Consider the following 24388-nt stretch of genomic DNA (forward strand, 5'->3'; position numbering starts at 1 on the left):
AGGGGATATATATATATATAACTATGACTGATTCACGTTGTTGTAAGGCAGAAACCAACACAACATTGTAAAGAAATTATCCTCCAGTTAAAAAATTCAATGAATGAATTTTAAAATTCATTTTAAAAATAAATGAATTTTAAAAAGGTAAAAAAAAGAAATGGAAAGATGATCTTAAAAATGAAATTTCCTTAATTCTAGAATTACCATTGAGGATGACTTTCCTCTTTTCCTGAGCTTCCTAGGCCCCACCTCTAAGTCTCTGTTGTTTGAATGTAGTGAGTCATTACCATCCAGTTCAGACAGAAGATATCAAAATGCCTCCCATGACAAAGGTTAAAGGCAGAAACACAAGAGCGCAGATGGAATTTGTTGGTCAGGCCTGTTCTGGTCTGAAGGCAATAGGGTATTATATACCGAGGCAGAATGGGAGGGGATGAAGATACAATGCAGTTGAGGGGGAATCTTGTGCTGAGTGGTGGTTGAACCAGATGACTCCTAAAGACCCATCCAACTTGGGTTACAATTGTTTGCACTGGATTTGCTCAGCCTTAGGAAGCTGCTTCTTTGTTTCTTTTGATTAACTTATGGGACTTAAGAGACTGGGTAGATGCCCTGCATCCTGCCTCATCCCGTCCTCCATTTCTAGATTTTTCTTTGGGTGCAGCCTTGACAAAAGTCTAGCTACTTTTTTGTGTTGTCTACAAGATCATTTTAGGTCATACGAGATGAGCCATACACAAAGGCAAAAAAGGCACAGCTTAAGTGGGACAGGAAATGCAGGCAATTATTTGGTTCTGTCAGGCTGAGGCAGGTTGTCTGGTGGTCTAATTGCACCTGATTGGATTGACTAAATCCATTCATTCACTCTTCTCTCACTTGCTCACTCATTCATTTACTCATTCATTCAACAAGCACTTTTCAGGTACTTCCTGTGTGTCTTGTATCTGACCATTGTCCGGTTTTCCATTTGGATACCTTTGTTTGTCTGGGCAAATGATTTATCACCATTTGGGGGCAAGGAAGGTGAGCAGAAGAGAGTTTACAGAGTCACATACTGGGAAGACCTTGGTTTTTAGGAAGAAGTGGGTCAGGTGGGTCAGACATCTGTGTGCCAGGCCCAAGTCCTATGTCAACTTCAATCTAAATCTCAAACTAAAAGGAAGTTAAATAAAAATAACAGCTGTTGTTCACCGCGTGATTTTTGTTAACTTTCTAGGAGCAACCAAAAAAGAAATCAGTTAATATAAATACAGTTCATCCTTTTTTTGTTTGTTTCCAGATCACCAGATTAAAAATTGACCGAAACCCTTTTGCTAAAGGATTCAGAGATTCTGGAAGAAACAGGTGAGCAAATTGGATAAGACTCACTGACCTTTCTTTTCTATGTGGCATTATTTTCCCCACGCCCTATTGGTGGCTCTGGCTCCTGCTTTTTGGAGACATTTGCACGCTAGATAGATGCAGGCCAAGAGAAATGGGTAGTTGTTCAGGAATCAAAAAGCTGCCTCCCAAAGTTTGAATTATTCAGTTCATTGTTTGTAATTTGTGCTTGTGTTCAGTCGTGTCCGACTGTGACCCCACAGACTGTAGCACTCTGTTGCCATGCTCCTCTGTCCCTGAGATTCTCCAGGCAAGAATACTAGAGTCAGTTGCCACGCTCTCCTCCAGGGGATCTTCCCCATCCAGTGATTGAACTCTTGTCTCTTGCGTCTCCTGCATTGGCAGGTGGCTGGCTTCTTTACCTCTAGTGAAACCTGGGAAGCCCAGTTAGTGGAATAGCCTAAGGAAAATGCCTTCCTGTTAATGAGTCTTTAAAATAAGACAAAGGCCTTTGTTTTCAAAATGTAGCTAATGAAGAATGGTTTCTATTCTGTGCCCAATGGTCAAGTCAAGAACATGCTTGTAAGATGTTTCCTGTTGCCTCCTTTTTGGGCCTCTGCCTTCTGGGCTTATTGAGAACCTTGTTAGTGAAGAGGAGCTCAAAATAGAAGCTGGCCTTTCATTAAGAAGCCTCTATGGTGTTTAAGGTGTTTACTTGGGGTCCATGCATATTTCATGGGTTTTGTGAGTTACCAGATAGTGAAAGAAAAGTTGTGAGTGAATGACCAGGTGTGCATTTTTCTAGGGAGAGGTCCATAGCTTTCTTCAAATTTTCAAAAAATATCTGTGACCAAAAAGTTAAGAATTTCTTCTTTAGACATCACCATCTGTCTCCAGAGACCAATCCTAGTGACTTTAGTTATCCAATTACTTTCTTTCCTTCTGTATCTTCAGCAGCATTTCATGTTTATTTTCTTGGCATTCTAAAGAATGCTTTATTTTTTTCTCCTTTTTCCCTTTGTTTTGTCTTCCCATTGGATTCCTTGTTTTTCAGAGGCATGACTTAGAAGACAAAATTAGAACAGAGAGGGTGTATTGACCAGGACTGGAGCTTGCACTGGGAATTGGAGGCACAGTTTAATCTTGAGATTAAGACCTTGTGTCATGAAGCATATATCTCTGGTTAGAAAATTGCGATAACAGCTCAGTTCAAGTCCTGAGGGTCTCCTGTCTCCTCACTAGGCTAGAAAGGACCTTGACACATCATTTGGCCATGGCCTGTGTCTGCCTTAAGGCTGGTGAATATCTTACTGCTTAGGACAGACAAATGTCTGTCCTGAGTGATGGACTGCTCTTCCTTGTAAGAATGCCAGGAAAATAGAACTAGAGATCCTCATTAGCCCATGTGAGTGTCTTATTTATTAATTTCTGATAGCATGGAAATTCTTTATTATGTCATATTAAAACCTGCAGGCTGTTTTCAGTAATATCAGTAATTATAGAAGTTATCTGTTATTGAACACTACTGTGTTCCAGACTTTTTACTTACATTCTTTCTAATTATTGCTGCTGCTGCTGCTAAGTCGCTTCAGTCGTGTCCAACTCTGTGCAACCCCAGAGATGGCAGCCCACCAGGCTCCCCCGTCCCTGGGATTCTCCAGGCAAGAAGACTGGAGTGGGCTGCCATTTCCTCCTCCAACGCATGAAAGTGAAAAGTGAAAGCCAAGTCATTCAGTCGTGTCCGACTCTTTGCGACCCCATGGACTGCAGCCCACCAGGCTCCTCCGTCCATGGGATTTTCCAGGCAAGAGTACTGAAGTGGGGTGCCATTGCCTACTCCGTTCTAATCTTTAAGGCAACCTATTTGTTACCAATGAAGAAACAGGCTCAGAGAGCTTAAGCAGCTTTTCTAATGTCACACAGTAAATCTGGGAGTAGGAAAGATAACCCAAGTCCACCTCACATCAAAGTCTGTGCACTTCAAGCTTTATCATGCTAGTAGTTTAATCTTGCTTATTTTATATTCAACAGATATGGGGAATAGAGCTCTTTCTCTAAAAATCATTCTTCTACTTCAAGATCCTACTCAAGTAGCCAGAACTTTCCCTTTCCCAAATAAATCAACCAGTATTCTCTCGCTGTCTATGCAGATTATTCACCACGACTTTGTTATTTACCTCCTCTGTGTGTGTGTGCGTGCGTGCATGCACTCAGTCACTTCAGTTGTGTCCGACTCTTTGTGGCCCTATGGACTGTAGCCCACCAGGCTCCTCAGTCCATGGGATTCTCCAGGCATGAATCCTGGAGTGGGTTGCCACGCCCCGTCTCCAGAGGATCTCCACAACCCAGGGATTGAACCCTTGTCTCCTGCATTGCAGGCAGATTCTTTAGTGACTGAGCCACTAAAGAAAGCCCTATTTACTCCCCATATTCCTGTAAATAAGGGGTCCCTAGTAGAGGACAGGAGGTCAAGCTGAACATCCCTAGCAACTGAAACTGTGATATGATGAAAGTGAAGTCATCTGTGTCATGAAGGGACTGGGATGAATTAGCGAAGGTAGAAGCCATTCTTATCCTCCAGCTCCCTGGGAAGCTAGACTAAAATAAACTTGTTGGGGCAAATACAGGAGTCCCTGTATTTTCTCTTTAAGAAGCTCAAAATTGCCTGTTAACCACACTTTAATTCTTACTGGCTGCCTGCAGCATGACAGCAAGAATTATTAACGCTGTTTGGCAGATGGGAAAATTGATGGGTGAGGATATAGAGGATTATTTATAAATCTCCAGGAACTGGTGGTCTATGCCAACACCAGAATCCAGTTAGTTCATCACCTTCTAATCAGTGGCTCATTGATGGCCTTTCTTGTGCTAACAGAGTTCTTAAGAATCTATGATTTTCCCCATGAATTTTAGACATCAGATGACTCATACAGACGTGCATGGTTTGATGAATTGCATAGAAATGTACCCGAAACATATGGATTACATTTCCTTTAAAGACACATGGGCTTAAAAATTAGGAGGGAAAGTGCTTGGCCAGTGTCTTTTGGTTTTGTAGAACACAAAACATTTGTGGAATACTGTGGAATTACAGAAATTGCCAGACCTCAAACCAAAACACGTTCAGGTTTGTCGATCTCCATCAATCCCAGTGTGATCCTGAGGTTCCAGAGGGGCGTGTGAGAGGAAAGATGGGAGGACGCAGCTGCCACTGCCCTCTCTTAAAAAGCCTCTCATGAGTCTCCCTAGGCTCATAAACCTCTCACTCCAGTGCTGGGGTGACAGAGCGTGGCTAGGGTGACAGCAGTGTCCTCTGAGGGTTGAGAAGAACTTGAGGCAGCTCTTGTGAAGACACTTATTTCCCATTCTTATTTATTTGTCTTTGGCTGCCCTGGGTCTTCACTGCTTTGCAAGGGCTGTCTCTAGTTGCGGAGAGCGGGGCTACTCTTCCTTGCGGTGCATGGGCTTCTCACTGAGGTGGTTTTTCTTGCTGTGGAGCACAGGCTGTAGTCACGAGAGCTTCAGGAGTTGTGCTCACTGGCCCTAGAGCACGCGGGCTTTAGTAGCTGTGGCACATGGGCTGAGTTCCTCCGTGGCATGTGGAATCGTTCTGGGCTAGGGGTGGAACCCATGACTTCTGCATTGGCAGGCAGATTCTTATCCATTGCCACCACCAGGGAAGTCCTCCCATTCTTATTTGAATGAAAGGAGAGGTCTATGACAAGTATTCGTGGCTTGTAGCCCCATCACTTTCCCCTTCCCCTCAGTGGGAACCAGGGTGATGGATGTGATTGCTGAGTCTGGAACTCTTCAGGACTGCTTGCCTGCAGAGAGTATGCAATCTGGGCTCTTCCCATTGCATGGTAAGCCCAGCAGAGGAGGCCTGCAGGAAGTCAACTCATTTCAGGGGGTTCCAACACACTCTTTCAGCCTTCGTACCTGTGCTGTCATCTTCAAATACTTCTATCAATAGTAAAACTGGCATTTTGGTCTCCATGACATCAGGCTCCTAGGTCTTTCTCAGAAATTTATTCTGAGTTCAAATGAGGACAAGAGGTGATAACTGTTGGGCATTCCAGAACCCCAGTGGGAATCCCAGTGAGTTCACTGTGTCAGCCCTGTGACATCATCAGAGCCCATAATGGTTCCTCCTGCTTCTTTAGGAAGCATCATTCACACGCTACAGTGTGAGAAGGTCACTGCCCTTCGACCTTTACTTATGGAGCTCCTACTTTTCATTCCCATGTAATTATGTCCCTGAATAGAAGTGTCTACCAAAGTGTGTGTGTGTGTTCATGTTATGGAGAAGAGTAGTAGACATCTAGTCCTTTTGCAGTGAAAACACTGACAGATTTTGCTTCCAGGCATTGTCTCTGCAATGGGAGGGAGATTGTTTATTTCTGTTGTTCTTCCTTCTAGATTTCTCAGAAATTCTGTAGCCCAAATACAGCTTTGGGTGGAAGCATCAATATGTATTTACCTTTAGCAGGCCCAGCCCAGGGTGCAATATCCAGCATCCCCTCTGGGAGATTCCTCATAAGGAGGAGGCAGTAACACCTTCTTGTTGCTGAGGGAAAACAGATGCCCTTAGCTTGAGTTAAGTTTTGTCTTGTGATCTGTGCTCCTGGGCTCTGTTTGTTCCCTGCTAGAATGAAGCTCCTTGCAGATGGGGCTCCACCTTTTCCAGGTTCTTATTCTTATATTTTCCCCCCTGTAGTGCCAGGTATATAGAGTAAAATAATAATTGTTCCTTTAGTTACAAGACATTAAACAGAGTTGATGGGAGGCAGAGAAGTTAAAAATTGGGATCTCTGGAGTAAGAAAGCCTTAAGCCAACCAGGGGTGAGTCAGGTAGAACAACAGTGGGGAGCTGGTTTTGGGCGCTAAGAACGGAATAAAGAGTGAATCTATAATAGTCTTTGTAGGAAAGACTAAGGGCAATTTTAATTCAAATCTGAGATGGACTGCTGTGGTAAGACACTGATTTAGCTTAATTGTAGATTAGCAATGTTCAGGCCATTTGAACTGGCCCTCTACAGTGAGGGCATGTCTGGGCTGCCTGGCTCCCTGAAGAAGGAGAACATCCAGCAAGTTCCAGAGGTGTGAGCCTCAGGGAAGACGGGCTCCCAGAAGATGAGCCCAAGCAGAGTAAGTTTTGGTTGAGAAAGGTCATTCAGGAGCAAACTGAGAGGTCAAATTACATCTTTGGCGATGACCACCCCAATGGGCATCTCTGTCCAAAGCAAAGACAAAGGTCAGGAGGCTGAAGAGAAACAGGAGTCTTTGCGCTGAGTCTCATAGTCGAGAAGCAGCCTGGGAGGTCTTATGTGTCCACGTGCCTGGAGAGCCCATGTGCGCAGCTAGAGGGAGCATTGCTACGGCAGAGACCTTGCACTTGAAAGGGGACAGACAGAGGAGCAGCAGGAAAGAGGACTCTGCAGGTCTCAGCCAACATCTAAAGTGAAAACCTTGTTCCTGTTAGGATTTTATAAGATTTTACAGAAAGCCTCAGTTAGTTTGGGAACATCTATATAGTTCCCAGGGACTTCCTCCAAAGCAAACACATACACAAAGAGGAGAGGATTAAAATTATGACCTGTCGATGGAATGAAGGTTCTGTGAACTTGTTTTAGAAGTGGTGTGAACTGTGTGACCCTGGGTTCTCCTCTGTTAGCAGCCTTCATCCTGTCTCTGACCTTGGCCTTTGCCTAGACTCCCAGCTTCCATACAGTCTAAGACAACTACAGGGGGCTTGTCCCAGGTGACATGGTTTCCTCCAGATGCCCCTTGCTGGCATGGCGCTCCAGGAGTCACTGTTGTGATTCCATGACAGGTCCCCCTGGGAGTTGCCCTTCTGCAGCCCAGGGAGTTGCTGCAGTTTTTTGGGAGGGTGTCTTTGTCTTGATGGAGTTTGCCCTTGGAGGCTTAAACCAGGACACTCAAATTCCACAAGGCAGGGACTGTCAGAGAGGGCCAGTGGCAGGCCCTATATTATGGGGAGCTTGGTTTCAGGGGAAAGTAGTTTTAATAGGTTGCCTCTCACTAAAAACACAATAGGGCCTGCACTGTTGTTCAGTCACTAAGTTTTATCTAATTCTTTGTGACCCTGTGGACTGCAGCATGCCAGGCCTCCCTGTCCCTCACTTTCTCTCAGAGTTTGTCCAAGTTCACGTCTATTAAATCTGTCATGCTATCTGACCTTCTCATCCTCTGCCACCTTCTTCTCCTTTTGCCTTCAGTCTTTCCCAGCATCAGGGTATTTTCCAATGAGTCAGCTCTTTGTGTCAGGTGGCTAAAGTATGGCTTCAGCATCAGTCCTTCCAATGAGTACTCAGGGTTGATTTCCTTTAGTATTGACTGGTTTAATCTCCTTGCTGTCCAAGGGACTCTGAAAAGTCTTTCCAACACCATAGTTGTAAAGCATCATTCTTCAGTGCTCAGCCTTCTTTACTGTCCAACTCTCACATCCACACGTGACTACTGAAAAGACCATAGCTTTGACAGTATGGACCTTAGTCAGCAAAGCGATGTCTCTGCTTTTTAATTTGCTGTCTAGGTTTGTTATGGCTTTCCTTACAAGAAGCAAGCCATCTTCTAATTTCACGACTACAGTCCATACTGATTTTGGAGCCTAAGAAGAGAAAATCTGTCACTGCTTTCCCTTTTCCCCCTTCTATTTTCCATGAAGTAATGGGACCAGATGCCATGATCTTAGTATTTTTTAATGTTGAGTTTAATAGGTTGCCCCTCACTAAAAACACAATAGGGCCTGTACTGAGTCTGAGCTAATTCTCAGAGTGTTTCCAGCAAGCACTGCTGCTTTCTGGGAATGTGACTGGTGGTAGTGTTTCCTGGTGCCTAGTGTCCCTTACATGTGTCGGGGGACGGTGATCTAAAAATGGAACCATTGACTGCCTTACAGGAATGGATGTGTCTGTTTACTGGAAGAGGATGCTTAACGCGGCTGAGACTTAATGCAAAGGAAGGAATCTCTACTGGTGGTGGGGAAAATATTTGGGAGTAAAGTTTTTTTTTGTGGTCCCTCCAGTTAAGCAGCTGCTGTCCCAAGGCCATGTTCACTGAATGGAAAGCCATTTCCTGGCAAGAAAGAGGACTGTGAGATGAGGAATTAGAGTGCTGAAAATTAACAGGAGGAAAAAGGGGAAAAGGTTAGCCCCAAGGCCACATCCTCTGAAAGAAACTTTTCTTTGGGAGTTAAGGTGCATGTGGGTCTCAGTTAAAATCTGTTAGTTGAGTTCTCTAGTATAACCAAGTATCTCAAATACTGTGTACATACTTATCTATCTGTTCAGCTGAACATATGAAATTTTGTTAGTTGTAGGTCAAAATGGTGAGATATTAGCTATTTCATGCAGTTCAACCTTGTATATTTATTTCTAGGCATTCAAATCATAGTATATAAATAGTAGTAGTAATCATTTCATTTAGTATCTGTGGTCCAAATTTTCTACTTTTACCTCGGAGCTGATTGGTATCAGTATAGAGTTTCCCATTTTACTGATGGTAAGACTGAGTACAGTGAGGTAGTTGCTTTTAGAGCTGGCAAATCTGCCAGTAACAGCATCCAGAGAATTGTGTCACACTCCTCTGACAGGCATCACTTGCCGGTCAGCAGACACACTTGCCCCTGTCCACCTCTGATTCCTTGTCACTCCTGAAGGTAAGCTTAGAGCCAAGGAGCTGACCGCTTGCCTTCCTTTCAATCGGCACCACTTTCCAAGTGTTTCCCTCACTTGAAATTTCTATAGTTTTTGTTTGTTCTCCCTTGAGCCATTGGCTGTATTTTTCCAGCCAGTCTCATCCTGCTCATTCCTGGCAATCTCACTAGCCCCTGGAGATTTTGTACACTCTTTTGTTATCCCTGGCCTGGGTGCCATTTAACAGATCTATGGAAGCAGTCAGTGCTGGACTCCCTGGTAGGCGTTGCTGCATCTGCAGCTGAAGGTAGCTGGCTTCATAGTGGACTCTGGCAGCAACATCCTTCCAGGCTCCTCCTGTTCATCCAGGCCATAGCTGGTTTTCACGTCCCCAGGCTTACGGTCCTTCAGCCAGTGTTTAACATTTTTCTCTGCCTTGTTATTTGTTCTCCCTCCTGTGTCATGAATCTTTCCCCCTATTGTCCTCTTGGCCATGTGGGTTTGCCAGAGAAAGTTGGCAGTTGTTTTATTATCTATGGCTCTTGCCCAGCGATGGTGTCATCTAACAGAGTGACGTCTGTTTAATGGCTAACATATTGGAGTCTGAAATATCTGCAAGATAATGAGGCCTACAGAGGCTTGAGGGACACGTTTTTTTGGTTCTTAGAGGAGAGAATGAGAAACGAAATTAGGAAATGTACGGATCCTTCCCCATTCAATCCAGAACCAGAGGGCTGACAAAGCTTTGTATTCCAATTAAGTAAGAATGTTTTCTCTTGTTCCATATCACAACCTGAGCAGATGGTGGGATTTCTGTTACTTGAGTTAGACCAGTGGTCATCATACTTTTATTGTATTTTCTCTCTTGTGTTGAAATATTTTGTCCTAATCAGTGTGCATTTATTAAGTACCAATTAAGAGGGAGTAAGAGTGTCTCCAGTTTACAGGTAGGGAGCTTTAGGAGTGTGAGGTTATATAACTTGGCAAGGTTGCACCAGTTAAGTGGCAGGGTTGCAGCTGGAACCCTGGTCAACAGCCTGGCTCCTGACCTCGTGCACTTAACCAGTAAGCTAATCTGTGCCTTGTGTAATTTAGCATTACTGTACTTATTCAGACTCCAAGTGGTTACAGCACTCCCATGTTGGAAATCCCTGGGTAAGGAACAGTTTTAACTCAACTCTAATCATCTGTCCACTGGATACCTGTTCTTTCAAACCATTGTAAAGTACCAGTTCATCAGGTAGATGTATTTATTGCACAGCTAAAGCCGAGGTTTTTAAAAAAATTTTAATTAGCGGATAATTACTTAACAATATTGTGTTGGTTTCTGCCATATATCAGCATGAATCAGCCATGCTGCTGTTGCTGCTAAGTCGCTTCAGTCGTGTCCGACTCTGTGCGACCCCACAGATGGCAGCCTACCAGGCTCCTCCATCCATGGGATTCTCCAGGCAAGAATACTGGAGTGGGGTGCCTTTGCCTTCTCCGAATCAGCCATAGGTATACATAATTACCCTCCCTCTTGAACCTCCCTCCCTCCTCCCTCCCCATCCCACCCCTCTAGGTTGTCACAGAGCCCTGGCTTTGGGTTCCCTGTGTCATACATCAAACTCCCACTTTTTATCTGTTTTACATAAGGTAATGTATATGTTTCAGTGCTACTCTCTCAAATCATCCCACCTGCTTCTTTCCCCCTACCCTGCGCCACCCCCTGCCCCATGTCCGAAAGTCTGTTCTTTATGTCTGTGTCTGCTTTGCTGCCCTGCAAATAGGATTGTCAGTACTGTCTTTCTAGATTCCATATATATGCGTTAATATATGATATTTGTCTTTCTCTTACTTCACTCTGTGCAACAGGCTCTAGGTTCATCCACCTCATTGGAACTGACTCAAATGCATTCCTTTTTATGGCTGAGTAATATTCCATTGTATATATGTACCACAACTTCTTTATCCTTTCATCTGTCAGGTGGACATCTAGGTTGCTTCCATGTCCTGGCTGTTGTAAACAGTGCTGCGATAAACATTCAGGTACATATGTCTTTTTCAATTATGGTTTCCTCAGGGTATATGCCCAGTAGTGGAATTGCTGGGTCATATGGTAGTTTTATTCCTAGTTTTGAATGATGGCTTCTTTGCCAATTTGCAGACTTTCATTGGGAGGTATTTAAGACTATCCCTGGAGAACAAATACCCTGAGGAATCTTAATATAGGAGAAGATTCCAGATCTAGTGAAGAAGAAGGACATGTGGAAGGTTTGACCTGACCACAGTGGACCAAGGACAGTCTAAGACAAAGGATTAGAAAGTTGACATGTGGTAATTAGACTTGAGAAAACAGAATATTCTGGTTTTGTGTCTTTTCAAATGTTGGAACAGGAGGAGAAAGGAGAAGAGTTCTGAAGCACAGTATCGACCGTGGGATATAACCCAAGAACCTAACGTGGAATAAATACTCATGGTGTCTGGCCCCCACATCCTCCACCCTCCTCATCTTGCACTTGGAACTCCAGTCACCCTGAACTATTTTCAGTTCCTAGAATACATCTTCTTTTCCATGCCTCCAAGTCTGTGCATATACTATTAACTCTACTGTGAAAGCTCTTTCTTCCTCTTATCTGTGTGAAAAACTACTGAGTGCCCTATAATATTAAGCTTAAATAACTGGCCTTTTATGGAACACCCCCCTGCCCTTGAGTTTTCCAGGTGTATTCAAGACATCGTGCTCAGTGCCTCATGGCATCTTTTGCATATCTCCAGTATAGCATGTGTCACACAGTTCAGAAATCAGTAATTTACAGGTCATTATCTTTTTGTTGAGCAGAATTCTCCTTAAGAGTAAATGTTTTTTACCTTTATATCTCTTGAAACTAGCACATAATTGTTTTCCTGATTGAATAACCTCTTTTTGACTTCAAGACCCCATCTCAGTAGACTTCCGTTAGTCCTTGACTGTCTTCTATTGAGAGCTAATCAGTTATCTTAACAATCCCTAGTATAAGTTCCCCTTGTTAATGGAATCACCAGCAAAGAATAAGATGTCAGAATTACAAAGAAAATAAATGAAAGAAACCTAAAAAATAATTTTCTATCTGAAGATAAATAAAAAACAGAAACTATGCATAGATGTGTTATCTAACAGGTTATGGGTGTAGTTGTAATTATTATAATCATCAAATATTTGATAAACCTCAAAGGGATGGCGGAGAAGGCAATGGCACCCTACTCCAGTACTCTTGCTTGGAAAATCCCATGGACGGAGGAGGCTGGTGGGCTGCAGTCCATGAGGTCGCTAAGAGTCAGACATGACCGAGCGACTTCACTTTCACTTTTCACGTTCATGCATTGGAGAAGGAAATGCCAACCCACTCCAGTATTCTTGCCTGGAGAATCCCAGGGACGGCGGGGCCTGGTGGGCTGCCGTCTATGAGGTCACACAGAGTCGGACACGACTGAAGCGACTTAGCAGCAGCAGCAGCAGCAAAGGGATGGTCTCACTTTTTTTTTTTTTGAATGAGAAGATTGGAAGACTATTTCTTTTCACTTTGGTGGTTTTTCCAAATCAGTTGATCTCAAGGCATCATCAGTTTACAGAAGAGCTCATTGATTTCGCTTCTTCGCTTTCCCTTTCTCCCTCCTCTTCAGTGTGTGCTGTTGGCTTGGCCAGTGAGCAGACGGAAATGTCTAAAGAGGAGAGGCCTGGAAATCAGAGAGATGATTACAGCCAAATGACTAAACAGAGGGGGTTTAGATATGGTCTCTGTTGTCACTGGAGCAAGAGGGAAAAGTAAGCAAGACGGGGACACTGGCCAATTTGATCATCTTTGATTGGAAGCTTCAGAGATGACATCAGGTCTCTGGTGTTTAGCAGACCCTTTGAGGCCCACCATGTGGAACATGTTAATGACATGTAGGTTACCTAAGACTACTTTTTTTTATCTGTTAGAGAATGAATTCACTTTTAAAACCCTTGAGATGAAGTTTTAAAAACTGGGATATAATGATGATGAATAAGTAAACAACATGTCATTGCTTAGTATAAACTTTGAATAGATATACAAGTGGCTGAAGATGTTAATGGGTAGTTGGCAAGGATTCTTATAAGAAAAGATGAGGGTAGAAATGACTGGCCTGTGCTAGGGGACTCACACTCTGTTGAAGGTTAGAAATTCCATGACCAGAACAGAAGAAACCAAAGAAAAACTGAAACCTCTCTGGGACCTGAGTCAAGAAAGACACAAACAGCCATATGTAGATGCAATTCCCATCTCTAGTACTAGAGAATTCTTTCTGTCTTCAGAGTTTTGATGGGATATCAAGTTGTTTTCCTGTTTTAGGCTTGGAAAAATGAATGCTGATTAAAGTTTGGGAAATAGTGACTCAGTAATAAAAATAGTAATAAATATTAAATAAGTAATAAAAATGATTCCTTTATTTATTAATTTAATACATATAAATTGAAATCTTGCCATGTAAAAGGCATTGTGCTAAGTATGGGACATAGAAAAGCATGGTTGTGGGACTTCCCTGGTGATCCAGTGGTTGAGAATCCGCCTGCCAGTGCAGAGGACATGGGTTCGATCCCTGACTGGGGCAGATCCTGCATGCCGAGGGGCAACGAAGTCCATGTGCCACAGCGACTGAGGCCCACAGGCCCTAGAGCCCATGCTCCCTGACCCGAGAAGCCAGTACAGTGAGAAGCCTCACACACCACAGTGGAAGCGTAGCCCCTGCTTTCCACAACTAGAGAAAGCACATGTGCTGCAACCAAGACTCAGGGCAGCCAAAAATAAATTTTAAAAATATGGTGGAAAGTATATTAGCTAATACTTACCTTGCTGCAGCACTTTACCAAATCCTGATAAAGAAAAAAAATAGTGCTTTTGAACAATTTGATCTATATAATAAAGCTTAGTGAAGTCTGAAGACAGATATGATGTGGCATATAGTAAACAATAACTATGCTTGTGCTTAGTCAGATCCATCTCTTTGTGACCCCATGGACCGTAGCCCACCAGGCTCCTCTGTCCATGGAGATTCTCCAGGCAAGAATATTGGAGTGGGTTGCCATGCCTTCTTCCGCCAGGGAATCTTCCCGACCCAGGGATTGAACCTAGGTCTCCCACATTTCGGGTGGCTTCTTTACCATCTGAGCCACCAGGGAAGCTCATAGTAAACAGGATTGATTTTTTTAAAAAAAGAGACCCAATCTGAATATATCAATAGATTCAGTAAGGTCTAGGATGAATCTATAAGAGATAGATCCACAGAACATTAGTAAAGTGTGGTCAGGAATGTATGGACTTAGCTGTTAGTTTTTGGTAGTCATGCCCAACCCCAAATTCACCACCAGAAAACCCTCCTGTGACAGACACCTGGACTAGATGGGCCATGGGCATGCCCATGTGGCATGTTGTACATTACGTTAAGAGCTAAGGAAGCTTTTCCTGATGAGGATGTGGAAGGTGTCTGGCACTCTTTTTATTTACTCATTGGCAGTATTCTTGCCTAAAGTGTCTCATGGACAGAGGAGCCTGGCAGGCTGTGGTCCATAGGGTCACAAAGAATTGGAGACGACTGAAATGACTTAGCATACAGCACAATAGGACCAGGGGCTTCCCAGGTGGCTCAGTGGTAAAGAATCTGCCTGCTAATGCAGGATATGCTGGTTCCATCCCTGGGTCAGGAAGGGATGCAATTCCCGTGTCTAGTACTAGTACTTGGAGAAAGGAATGGCAACCCACTCCTGTATTCGTGCCCAGAGAATCCCATAGACAGAAGAGCCTGGTGGGTTGCAGTTCATGGGGTCGCAGAAGAGTCGGATGGACTTAGTGACTAAACAACAACAATAACAACAACAATGGAACCAGAGGGTAAAAGTTACATCAGTTACACTGGAATTTTCTGCATTACCTTTGATACTTCTATAAACCTAAAAGTATTCCAAAATTTAAAATGTTTATTTTTTTAACAAGAAAAGGTCACATCAGAGATTTCAGCTCAAGGTCAGAAAGAACTTTCTAATAGATCTGTCACAAAACTATATATTTTCCTTGGGAAATACTCAAACCGAGGCTAGATAACTCTCCATCTAATAGATGGTAACATAGGGAGGAGATTTTAGATTTGGATAATGGATGAATGTCTGCTATCCTTTTTAAAGTTAACAACTTATATAAAATTATTAATACCTTTGCCCTTTTTGCCTGTTATGTAAATAAGATTAATGTTCATTTTTTATTCCTTTAACAAATATAACATTGGCAGTATAATCAGTGTATTGTGACTTCTTCACAGGGTTCTATCACTTTATTATGAAGTGAGAAGGACCTGTTCTTTGTCCTTGAACTAATATTTTGTCCCCATCATTGGTACATGTTGCTGGGAAGAATGGAATAGGAGGTGAACAATAGAGACTTTGGCCATTTTCAGTGAGCCTCTCATGCCATTAAAGAGAATCCTAAGATGTTCTGGTGAGCCCCCAACATTCCAAAACAAGGCAGTAAGAGCTAAGCCTGGCCTGTCTATTTTTTATGTTCATCAAGGCTCAGCATGGCTTTATCTGTCTATCCCCTTATTATTCTGAACTCCCTAATTGCCTGGACTGTTTCTCTCCACAAATAGTTTCATGTACTGTATTCAGCATTAATGTACGGTGACTATGTGGAGATGTCTTCTATTCCTACTTTTAACAGATTAACAGCTAATAAACACCATGCAACGCCCTCTCCTCTCAACCTCTTCTAAAAATACAGAGTTTGATTTGCCAACATTGGTGTATTTAAAGCCTCCAAGATTCCAGGGAAGACTTTAGAAAGTTAACTGTGCAAGTATGGCCAGTTCAAAGAAGAAATTTTACAACACAAAGAGTCAATCAGTGTATCAGCAGCTCATCAGAGAAGAACCTCGGGGGATCTTGTAATCATTTCTTAGGGAAGGATATTTGTTCCCACTTAAAATAAAACTTCTCACATTATTCTTGCTGTGCCGGACTGAAGAGAATGCTGGATATGTATTACCTAGGGAGGACAGGCAGCGTAAATTTCATCTCAAGAGGAAAGCGTATCTTTTCCAGGAAGGGACACTGTGTTCCTTTCCAGTGACTTTGCAATGAAAGGATTTAAGCTCCCTACTCTTCTTTAACTTTCTTCTCCTACCTTCTGCCAGAATTTCCCCTGCCTCCATGTGGCTGCAAGTGAAACAATTAGTTTTAAAGAGTGAGTAATCAGAAGCAGTGTTTCAAAGCTGTAAACAAAGTACCAACCAGTATTCTCTTTTGAGGCTATGGAATATCAGCAGTAATATACTTAAGATTATCCAGATAACCTAGATAATTATGTTAAAACAATGTCTATCAATCTCATAAATTGTTGTTGTTTAGTTGCTAGGTCGTGTCTGACTTTTTTTAACCCCGTTGACTGTAGCCCGCCAAACTCCTTCTGTCTCTAAGATTTCCCAGGCAAGAATACTGGAATGGGTTGCCATTTCCTTCTCCAAGGGATCTTCCTGACCCAGAGATTGAGCCCCTGTCTCCTGCATTGGCAGGTAGCTTCTTCACCACTAAGCCACCAGGGAAGCCCTAAAGATATGTACATATATATAACAGAATTTATTGAAGGATAAACTAGGCAGTGTGCATACAGTTCAGTTAATGAAATTTCCAGTATCAATGAAGCAGAAGCCTTAAAGTAATATATTATAAAAATATTGGCTGTTCTTGAAGTCCCAAGTATATGACTCTCAAAGACCACTTTGGTTATTATATTACAGAATGCAGATAAATATTTGCAGAAATGTACTGGTCCTTTTGTTTGAGGTATAATTTTAGGGACCAAAACACTTGTTGTGCCTTCAAGTAGGCATTTCCTGTTGCAGCAGAAATTCAAGTGTATTTGATTACTTATCTCTCCTTCTATTTCTATTACCCTGCCTGTCTCGGTTGATTTAAGAAGCCTTTAAAGGCACAGCAATATGACGGTTTCATTGACTCCACATACCTGGTGGCGGAGTTGACTCTGGGGCAGACTATATCGGTGCACTGTGGTAGTGATGATGACATTGTCTTGTAGGGAAATGGTTACTGCTGCTCTCTTCTCAGATCTGTTCCTGACATCCAGGGGCCTTGACCTTTAACATTTAACGTGTATTTTTCATGCAGGCTAAACCTTCTCTGAAGAAAGGTCAGAGTGAAATTCTATCATAGCTATGACTCGTTTGCAGATAATCTGAATTACCGGGTTAATTTCTTCTTTTTCCTGTAGTCTAGCAACATCTGTACCTGTGCTCTTCCAGACCAGTTTACCACAGTGATGATATCTCTCAGTTCTTATGCATATACTGATTGTCACCAAACCACCTCAGGATTTTTTTTTTTTTTAAGTCAATGAATTTCTGGGGATTATTTAACAACTTGCTGGCTTTTCTCTCTATAGAACGGGACTGGAAGCTATCATGGAGACTTATGCATTCTGGAGACCCCCTGTGCGCACACTCACCTTTGAAGATTTCACCACCATGCAAAAGCAGCAAGGTAAAGCCCCGGGCAAGGCCTCTGCTTAGAGACTGTGCGGGGGAGGGAGTGAGAGCTGAACTGAATATAGCACAGCTGGCCCCAAGCCAAGCCACGAGTTACATGGACTCTCCTGGAACGAAGAGTACCAGATAGCTCCGTAAATAACCAGAGCATCACCGACTGTACAGATAAGCTGGTTTCAGAGGCAGGGTTTTACCTGGCACCTCCAGATCCCTCTCCCTTTTCCCGAAGCAAGGTTATGTTCATGATCACTATGGTGGTGAGATGATTGTTTCTATCACTAAGCATTCATGTAGCCCTTAAGATTTGGAAAGTGAAAATGTTAGTCACTCAGTCATGTCCGACTCTCTGTGATACCATGGACTGTAGCCCACCAGGCTTCTCTGTCCATGGGGTTTTCCAGGCAAGAATACTGGAGTGGGGTGCCATTTCCTTCTCCAGGGGATCAAACCTGGGTCTCCTGCATTGCAGGCAGATTCTTTACCAACTGAACCACCAGGGAGCCACCAGGGGTGGAGACTGGGAGATAATAATAATTTCATTTGTTACTCATGGCAGCCTTATCTGTTTTCTTATTCTAGTTTGTAGATAAGAAACAACTTAGCCTCAGACAGTGGGAATGAATCACTCAAGTCTGACAGTGAGGCGGGGGCTGCTGCAAGCCCCTCTGAATCTTCTCACTTGTGCCTTCTCCTGTGGCTGGTGTGGAGCCACACCCATCTCAAGTGGATGGGCAGAGTAGACTTTTTTCTTCCACTGCTTTGTGCTTTTTATCCGATTTCTAATCTCCCTTCTCTTCTCAGGTTGGGAAGCCTGTGGCCATGTGAACAGGCTCGTGGGCTGATTTCACCTCCTCTTTTCAGTCCAACCACTGGCTCTCCCTGGGGCAGCACCCATTCACCGGGGTACCCAAGTGAAAGTTTCCCAAATGTCAGACGCTTAATGAGTCTTCCTCTCCAGCCTCCTCTTGTCTTGAAGTGACAGTGATCAAAATTAGTTTGAACTCATTCTATCAAATAGTTGCTATTAATAGAGTCCTAGTTTTTAAAATATGGCTCAGTGATATAGGAATCCCTTCTAGGACTTGATAACATATTATATTTCACCCCCTTATCAAGGAGGTTCTAGCAGTCTGCACACTGAATTAAGTTTTATGATGTGAATTACTGAACTCCCTCAGGCTTTAACATGAGATAGTGATTAAAAGCATAGGTTCTGGAGTCAGACAGCTTGAGTTAGGCTCTTATCACTGTTCTTTGCTAGCTTGGTGACACTGATCAAGTCCCTCATCCTTTCTGACATTTAGTTTTCTTATCTGCATAATGGGAGATTGTAATAGAATTCATGTAAGGATCAAATGAGATAATACTCTTAAAAACACAGGAAGCCCTCAGTATGTGCTTTCTGTCATTGTCGTCATCATCATTGTTGTCATTGTCTTCACCCCCATGTCCCTCATATCAATACCAGAGAAGAAAGCACACCAGAGACAGGAAATGTTGCTGTTCTGGTAATTTATTCATAACATGATTAGACCATTCATCTTCACAGGGATCTGGGGAGGCAGGTGGTCCAGAATATCCATCTCTTTAAAAAACTTTTTGTTGCTTTATTTTATATTGCTTTTTTACTATGAGAGAACAAGTAGGCCTATTTTATTTTTGGCCATGCTATATGGCATGTGGGATCAAGCCCACACCCCTGACATTGGAAGTTCAGAGTCTTAACCACTGGACTGCCAAGGTAAACCTTTTATTTCCTTTTTGAATAAAGGGAGGAGAAATGGAAGTCATTTGTTGGAAGCATCTTGCTCCTTTTGATGCTGTCAATATATATTCAGGGTGTTGCTGATACTTTGATGCCTTCATGGCCCTTCAGTGGCAGACTTGTGTGGAAGTTGGGAAATTTGGGCCTTCATCTTGATGGTCACTAAACTGTCTGTATAACCTTGGTCAAGTTACTTCTGAATCCATTTCCTCATCTCAAAGAAAAGTAATTATCCCAAAGAGTGATGATGTTTTTTGTGTGTGTTTGTGAGGGCATTTACATAAACATGCTTTATAAATGAAGCTGCCATGCAGAGACACTTACTTGATCCTATTTATTTCTGAGGTGTCTCCTTGCTTATCTGCCTTTGCTTTGCTCATTGACTTTCCAAGCCCTAGCTGAGCAGGAGTTTGTATCATGAAGGCTGGCATGAGAAGGGTGGTAGGGGTGCCAGTTCCTGAAAGCAGGCATGGGTGGTAACATTGTGTTCATTGCTGTGTCCCCAAGATCTACCCCAGGGCCTGGCACCCAGGAAGTGCTTAATGAATAGTGAATGAGATTCCTTGGTGGCACTATGGCTCAGGCAGGCAGGGTCACCATCTGGTTAAATCTTGGAGCACAGTCTCTGGATGTGGGCATGGATACCGATGTGGAGTAATGGTTGGGGGTGGCTACCCGCATATCGCCAGCATGTAGAACCGCTGGGCAGGTGCAATAGGCATGGGGAAGCTGAAAGGGAACCTGCATTGCTAAGGTGTGCAGCATAGCAGGGTTCATGATGCTTCTGTTGAAAATTTATCCATCTGAAGACTTATTATTGACACATGGGAAACAAAGGTTTAAGAGAAACTGAACTTGCACAGCAAGATGTCACACTTGTTCATTGAGTCTCTTTTTGTACTGACGAGGGGAAATGAGCATAGAATTATTGGATACATATGGTGGTGAGATGGTGCTAGAGGAAAAGCCAAGACTCTATTCAATAGTTTAATTGGAATATATTTTTGAACTATACATTGAACTTGATCCAGATTCTCATTATTAAAAAATAAGTGGCTTGGGTTTCTTGACATTAACAAAGGATGTAAAAGTAACAATACTCATTCCCTCTTCCTTTAAAAACTGAGGTTTCCAGTAACTCTGGACAGTATCAGTCATAAAATGAACAAAAGAGACATAGCTGTCTGTGTTAAACTGTTTTGTGTCTTAGAAGTAAAGAGTGGTGAGTTTCTAGTGGAAGCTTCAATGGCAGACTGGTTTTGTACTAACTCCCTTTTGGTGAAGAGACTATTGGGAATGTTGGCACCCAACTAAAGATCCAAGCAGTGATCGACCCACCCAGGTGTCCACATTACCTCATTGCTTCAAGCAGATGAATATCTGGATGTCAAACACTTAGCCCTGGGACAGTTTTGTGGTGTTGCTGCTGCTGGAGGCTGGATCAGCCATTCTGCTTAGATGAAGCGAAGGGTGCTCTTTCCATCTTGCCCTTGTTGTCAGTTAAATTTCTCTTTCATTAAGACCCATCTGTTGATAACATTTCAAGGAATGTGCTTAGGTGAATTAACCACAGTTTTAAAAAAATCCAAATCCTTCTATTTTAAAAAATATATTGAATGGATGCTCTAAATAGTTGTTTTCTCTTATGGAGAAGAATGCATGGGAGTCATTGTCCTTTGACTTTAACACAAAAATAAACAGAGGCATAGAGCAGCCTAGGAACATATCTGCAGTTAAGTGCTGGCAGAACTGAGTTGAGGACTCAGTGGATCTCCTGCTTCACTGGGTACTTTCCTTTCCACCAGACTTTCTTCCTTCTTACTTACCATACACACACACACACACACAGTTTATTAATCCATTTGGTGGTTAATTGTCAACAACTTGAGCATTAGCTCTATAAATAGTAAATCCATATTTCATTTTTATGAAGTCAAGTGTATGGTTTTATTTTCAGACATCTTCAGAATCAGCAAGGGAGTTTATACTTTCGGATAGTCTGGAGATAGAAATTATATTTCAGGAATGGCTTCTGCCTAAACACTGCTTGTGGCAGGGACAAAGAGAACTAACCAAGTAAGTTGTGCTTATGGAAGTGGAGTGAGGCAACACAGACAAAGAAGTAAAAAGAAATAAGAGCCCAGGTCAGTTATAGCCAAGTTCAATCCTGTTGTTGTGATGAGGTTGTTCTGATAATATACACAATGGAGCTACTTGTATGACCAATACTGAGAGGGTTTTTGTGAGTGGAGTCTCCAAGTGATCTGACAACGGTTATGTGAAAAGGAACCATCCGGGACCAGTGGCTCCAAAGCTGGTCATATGTCTCCATCTGCGAATGTAAGGAGACCTGCCATCGACAGAAAAGCTCCCTTCCCCTCAACTGGTGGCAGACATCACTAAACGAATTTCAGCACCTTTGTGTTTTTTAGTGTTTATCAGGCAGTTAAAAGTTAGGCTCATGAAGGGCTCTGTTGGGGTTGTCAACAACTTGAGCGTTAACTCTAGTAGGTCCTTATTTTTACCAGTTAATTTGTGTTGATGAGAGGTTGGTCGGTGAAGGAGATCAAATACTGAGAAAATTCATACTAGTAAAGAGATTGGGAATGGAGGAAAGTTCAGTAGACAGAGGTCTTTGATCATTACAATGTTTCAAAGATAGCCAGTTTATGCTGATCTCATTTATCCCCGAGGTAAGGAATAATGCCCGAGAGGAGTTCTTGACGAGGACTGGAGAGTGTCTCAATTTAATCCATAGAGCAAATAGCTGCTCGTGCTTCTGGGGCTTAGTTGCTCAGTCATGTCTGACTCTTCCTGACACTGTGAACTATAGCCTGCTGGGTTCCTCTGTCCATGGAGTTTTACAGGCAAGAATACTAGAGTGGGTTGTCATTACCTCCTCTAAGGGATCTTCCTGACCCCAGGATGGAACCCCAGTCTCCTGCATCTCCTGCCCTGGCAAGTGGGTTCTGTTCCACTGAGCCATCTGGGAAGCCCCAGGGCAAGTGGTTATTGGGTACATATTCTGTTTTGTCCTATAGTCCCTTATGCTCAATACATCCAAAACGGAGCCCATGATTTGCCTCACAGACTTGGCGCCCTCTCCTGGGGGAAGGATGCTGCTGCCCATTAGCCATCTGAGACTACCTTACCCACCACATCCCGTTCAGTTCAGCTCAGTCTCTCAGTCATGTCTGACTCTGCAGCCCCATGGACTGCAGTATGACAGGCCTCCCTGTCCCCACCATATCCAGCCATTACCAAGTTCTTGAATCTGCTCATATCTCTAATCTCCCTTGTTACTACTCCACTCCAAGGCATTATCATCTCTCACCAGACTTCATCCTCAGGCTCCCCATGGTGGTGACCTAGCTGCCAGCATTCCTGGACCTGCATCTTTTTAGGTTTAAATTGGATGGGAAAGGTCATGTATCTCTCTTTAAGATTTCTAGCACAATCTTACTGAGTTTCATTGACTCTAACTGAGTTGCCTCTGAATTAATTACTGTGGCAGGGATGGGTTGCTTAGATCATCCAGGCCTGAGTCACATCCCTTCCTTGGAGGTATGGGTGAAGGGTGAGTGGGAAAGGGAGTGTTTCTCAGAGGGAAAAGTGGATGCTATTGCCAGGAACGAGGCAGGATTCCAAATGACAGTAATAGCAGATGTAAACTGCAGCAGAGAAGGCAGTAAAACAAGTATCAGAGAAAATAAGCAAGTTAATGGAAAGTGAAAAAATGGGAGTGTGCCACTTAGGGAATATGGTTATTGTTGTTCACTCAGTCATGTCTGACTCTTTGCGACCCCAGCACACAGCACGCAAGACTTTTCTGTCCTTCACCGTCTCCCAGAGTTTGCTCGAACTCATGTCTGTTGAGTCGGTGATGCCATCCAACCATCTCATCTTCTGTTGTCCCCTTCTCCTCCTGCCTTCAATTTTTCCCAGCATCAGGGTCTTTTCTACTAAGTTGGCTCTTTGCTTCAGCAAAGTATTTTGCTGAAATATTTGCTGAAAGCAAAATACTTTCCAAAGTATTGGAGCTTCAGCTTCAGCATCAGTCCTTCCAATGAATATCAGGACTGATTCCCTTTAGGATTGACTGGTTGGATCTCCTTGCAGTCCAAGGGACTCTCAAGAGTCTTCTCCAACACCACAGTTCAAAAGTATCCGTTCTTGGGCACTCAGCCTTCTTTATGGTCCAACTCTCACATCCATACACGACTACTGGAAAAACCATAGCTTTGACTATATGAACCTTTGTTGGCAAATTGATGTCTCTGTCTAGGTTTGTCATAGCTTTTCTTCCAAGGATCAAGCTTCTTTTAATTTCATGGCTACATTTGCCACCTGCAATGATTTTGGAGCCAAAGAAAATAAAGTCTGTCACTGTTTCCATTGTTTCTCCATCTATTTGCCATGAAGTGATGGGTCTGAATGCCATTATCTTAATTTTTTTGAATGCTGAGTTTTAAGCCAGCTTGTTCACTCTCCTCTTTCACCCTCATCAAGAGGCTCTTTAGTTCCTCTTAGCTTTCTGCTGTAAGGGTGGTATCATCTGCATATCTGAGGTTATTGATATTTCTCCTGACAGTCTTAATTCAAGCTTGTGCTTCATCCAGCCAGCATTTTGCACAATGTCCTCTGCATATAATTTAAATAAACAGGGTGACAATATATGGCCTTGATGTACTCCTTTCTCAATTTGGAACCAATCTGTTGTCCCATGTCCGGTTCTAAGTGTTGCTTCTTGACCTGCATACAGGTTTCTCAGGAAGTAGGTAAGGTGTTCTGGTATTCCCATCTCTTTAAGAATTTTCCACAGTTTATTGTGATCCACACAGTCAAAGGCTTTGGCATAATCAACAAAGCAGAAGTAGATGTTTTTCTGGAATTCTCTTGCTTTTTCTATGACCTTGGAGAATTTTGAGCATTACTTTGCTAGCATGTGAAATTGGAGAAGGCAGTGGCAACCCACTCCAGTACTCTTGCCTGGAAAATCCCATGGATGGAGGAGCCTGGTAGGCTGCATGCAGTCCATGGGGTCGCTAAGAGTCAGACACGACTGAAGCAACTTAGCAGCAGCAGCAGCATCATGCGAAATGAGTGC

The 24388-nt window shown here is 43.0% G+C and overlaps 1 protein-coding gene across 3 annotated transcripts in view; it reads left to right on the forward strand.

The window, feature by feature from the left end:
• The window catches only part of TBX15 (T-box 15), a 126601-nt gene that overhangs the window by 93848 nt on the left and 8365 nt on the right, over positions 1-24388 (forward strand). For all 3 annotated transcript variants that reach the window (XM_010847219.1, XM_010847221.1, XM_010847220.1), the window contains 2 exons: positions 1283-1347; positions 17414-17511. In XM_010847219.1, the coding sequence (XP_010845521.1) occupies positions 1283-1347; positions 17414-17511 (163 nt within the window). The remainder of the gene's footprint in view (positions 1-1282; positions 1348-17413; positions 17512-24388) is intronic.

This window comes from Bison bison, unplaced genomic scaffold (genome assembly GCF_000754665.1).
Source record: "Bison bison bison isolate TAMUID 2011002044 unplaced genomic scaffold, Bison_UMD1.0 scf7180017864247, whole genome shotgun sequence".
Taxonomy (NCBI): domain Eukaryota; kingdom Metazoa; phylum Chordata; class Mammalia; order Artiodactyla; family Bovidae; genus Bison; species Bison bison.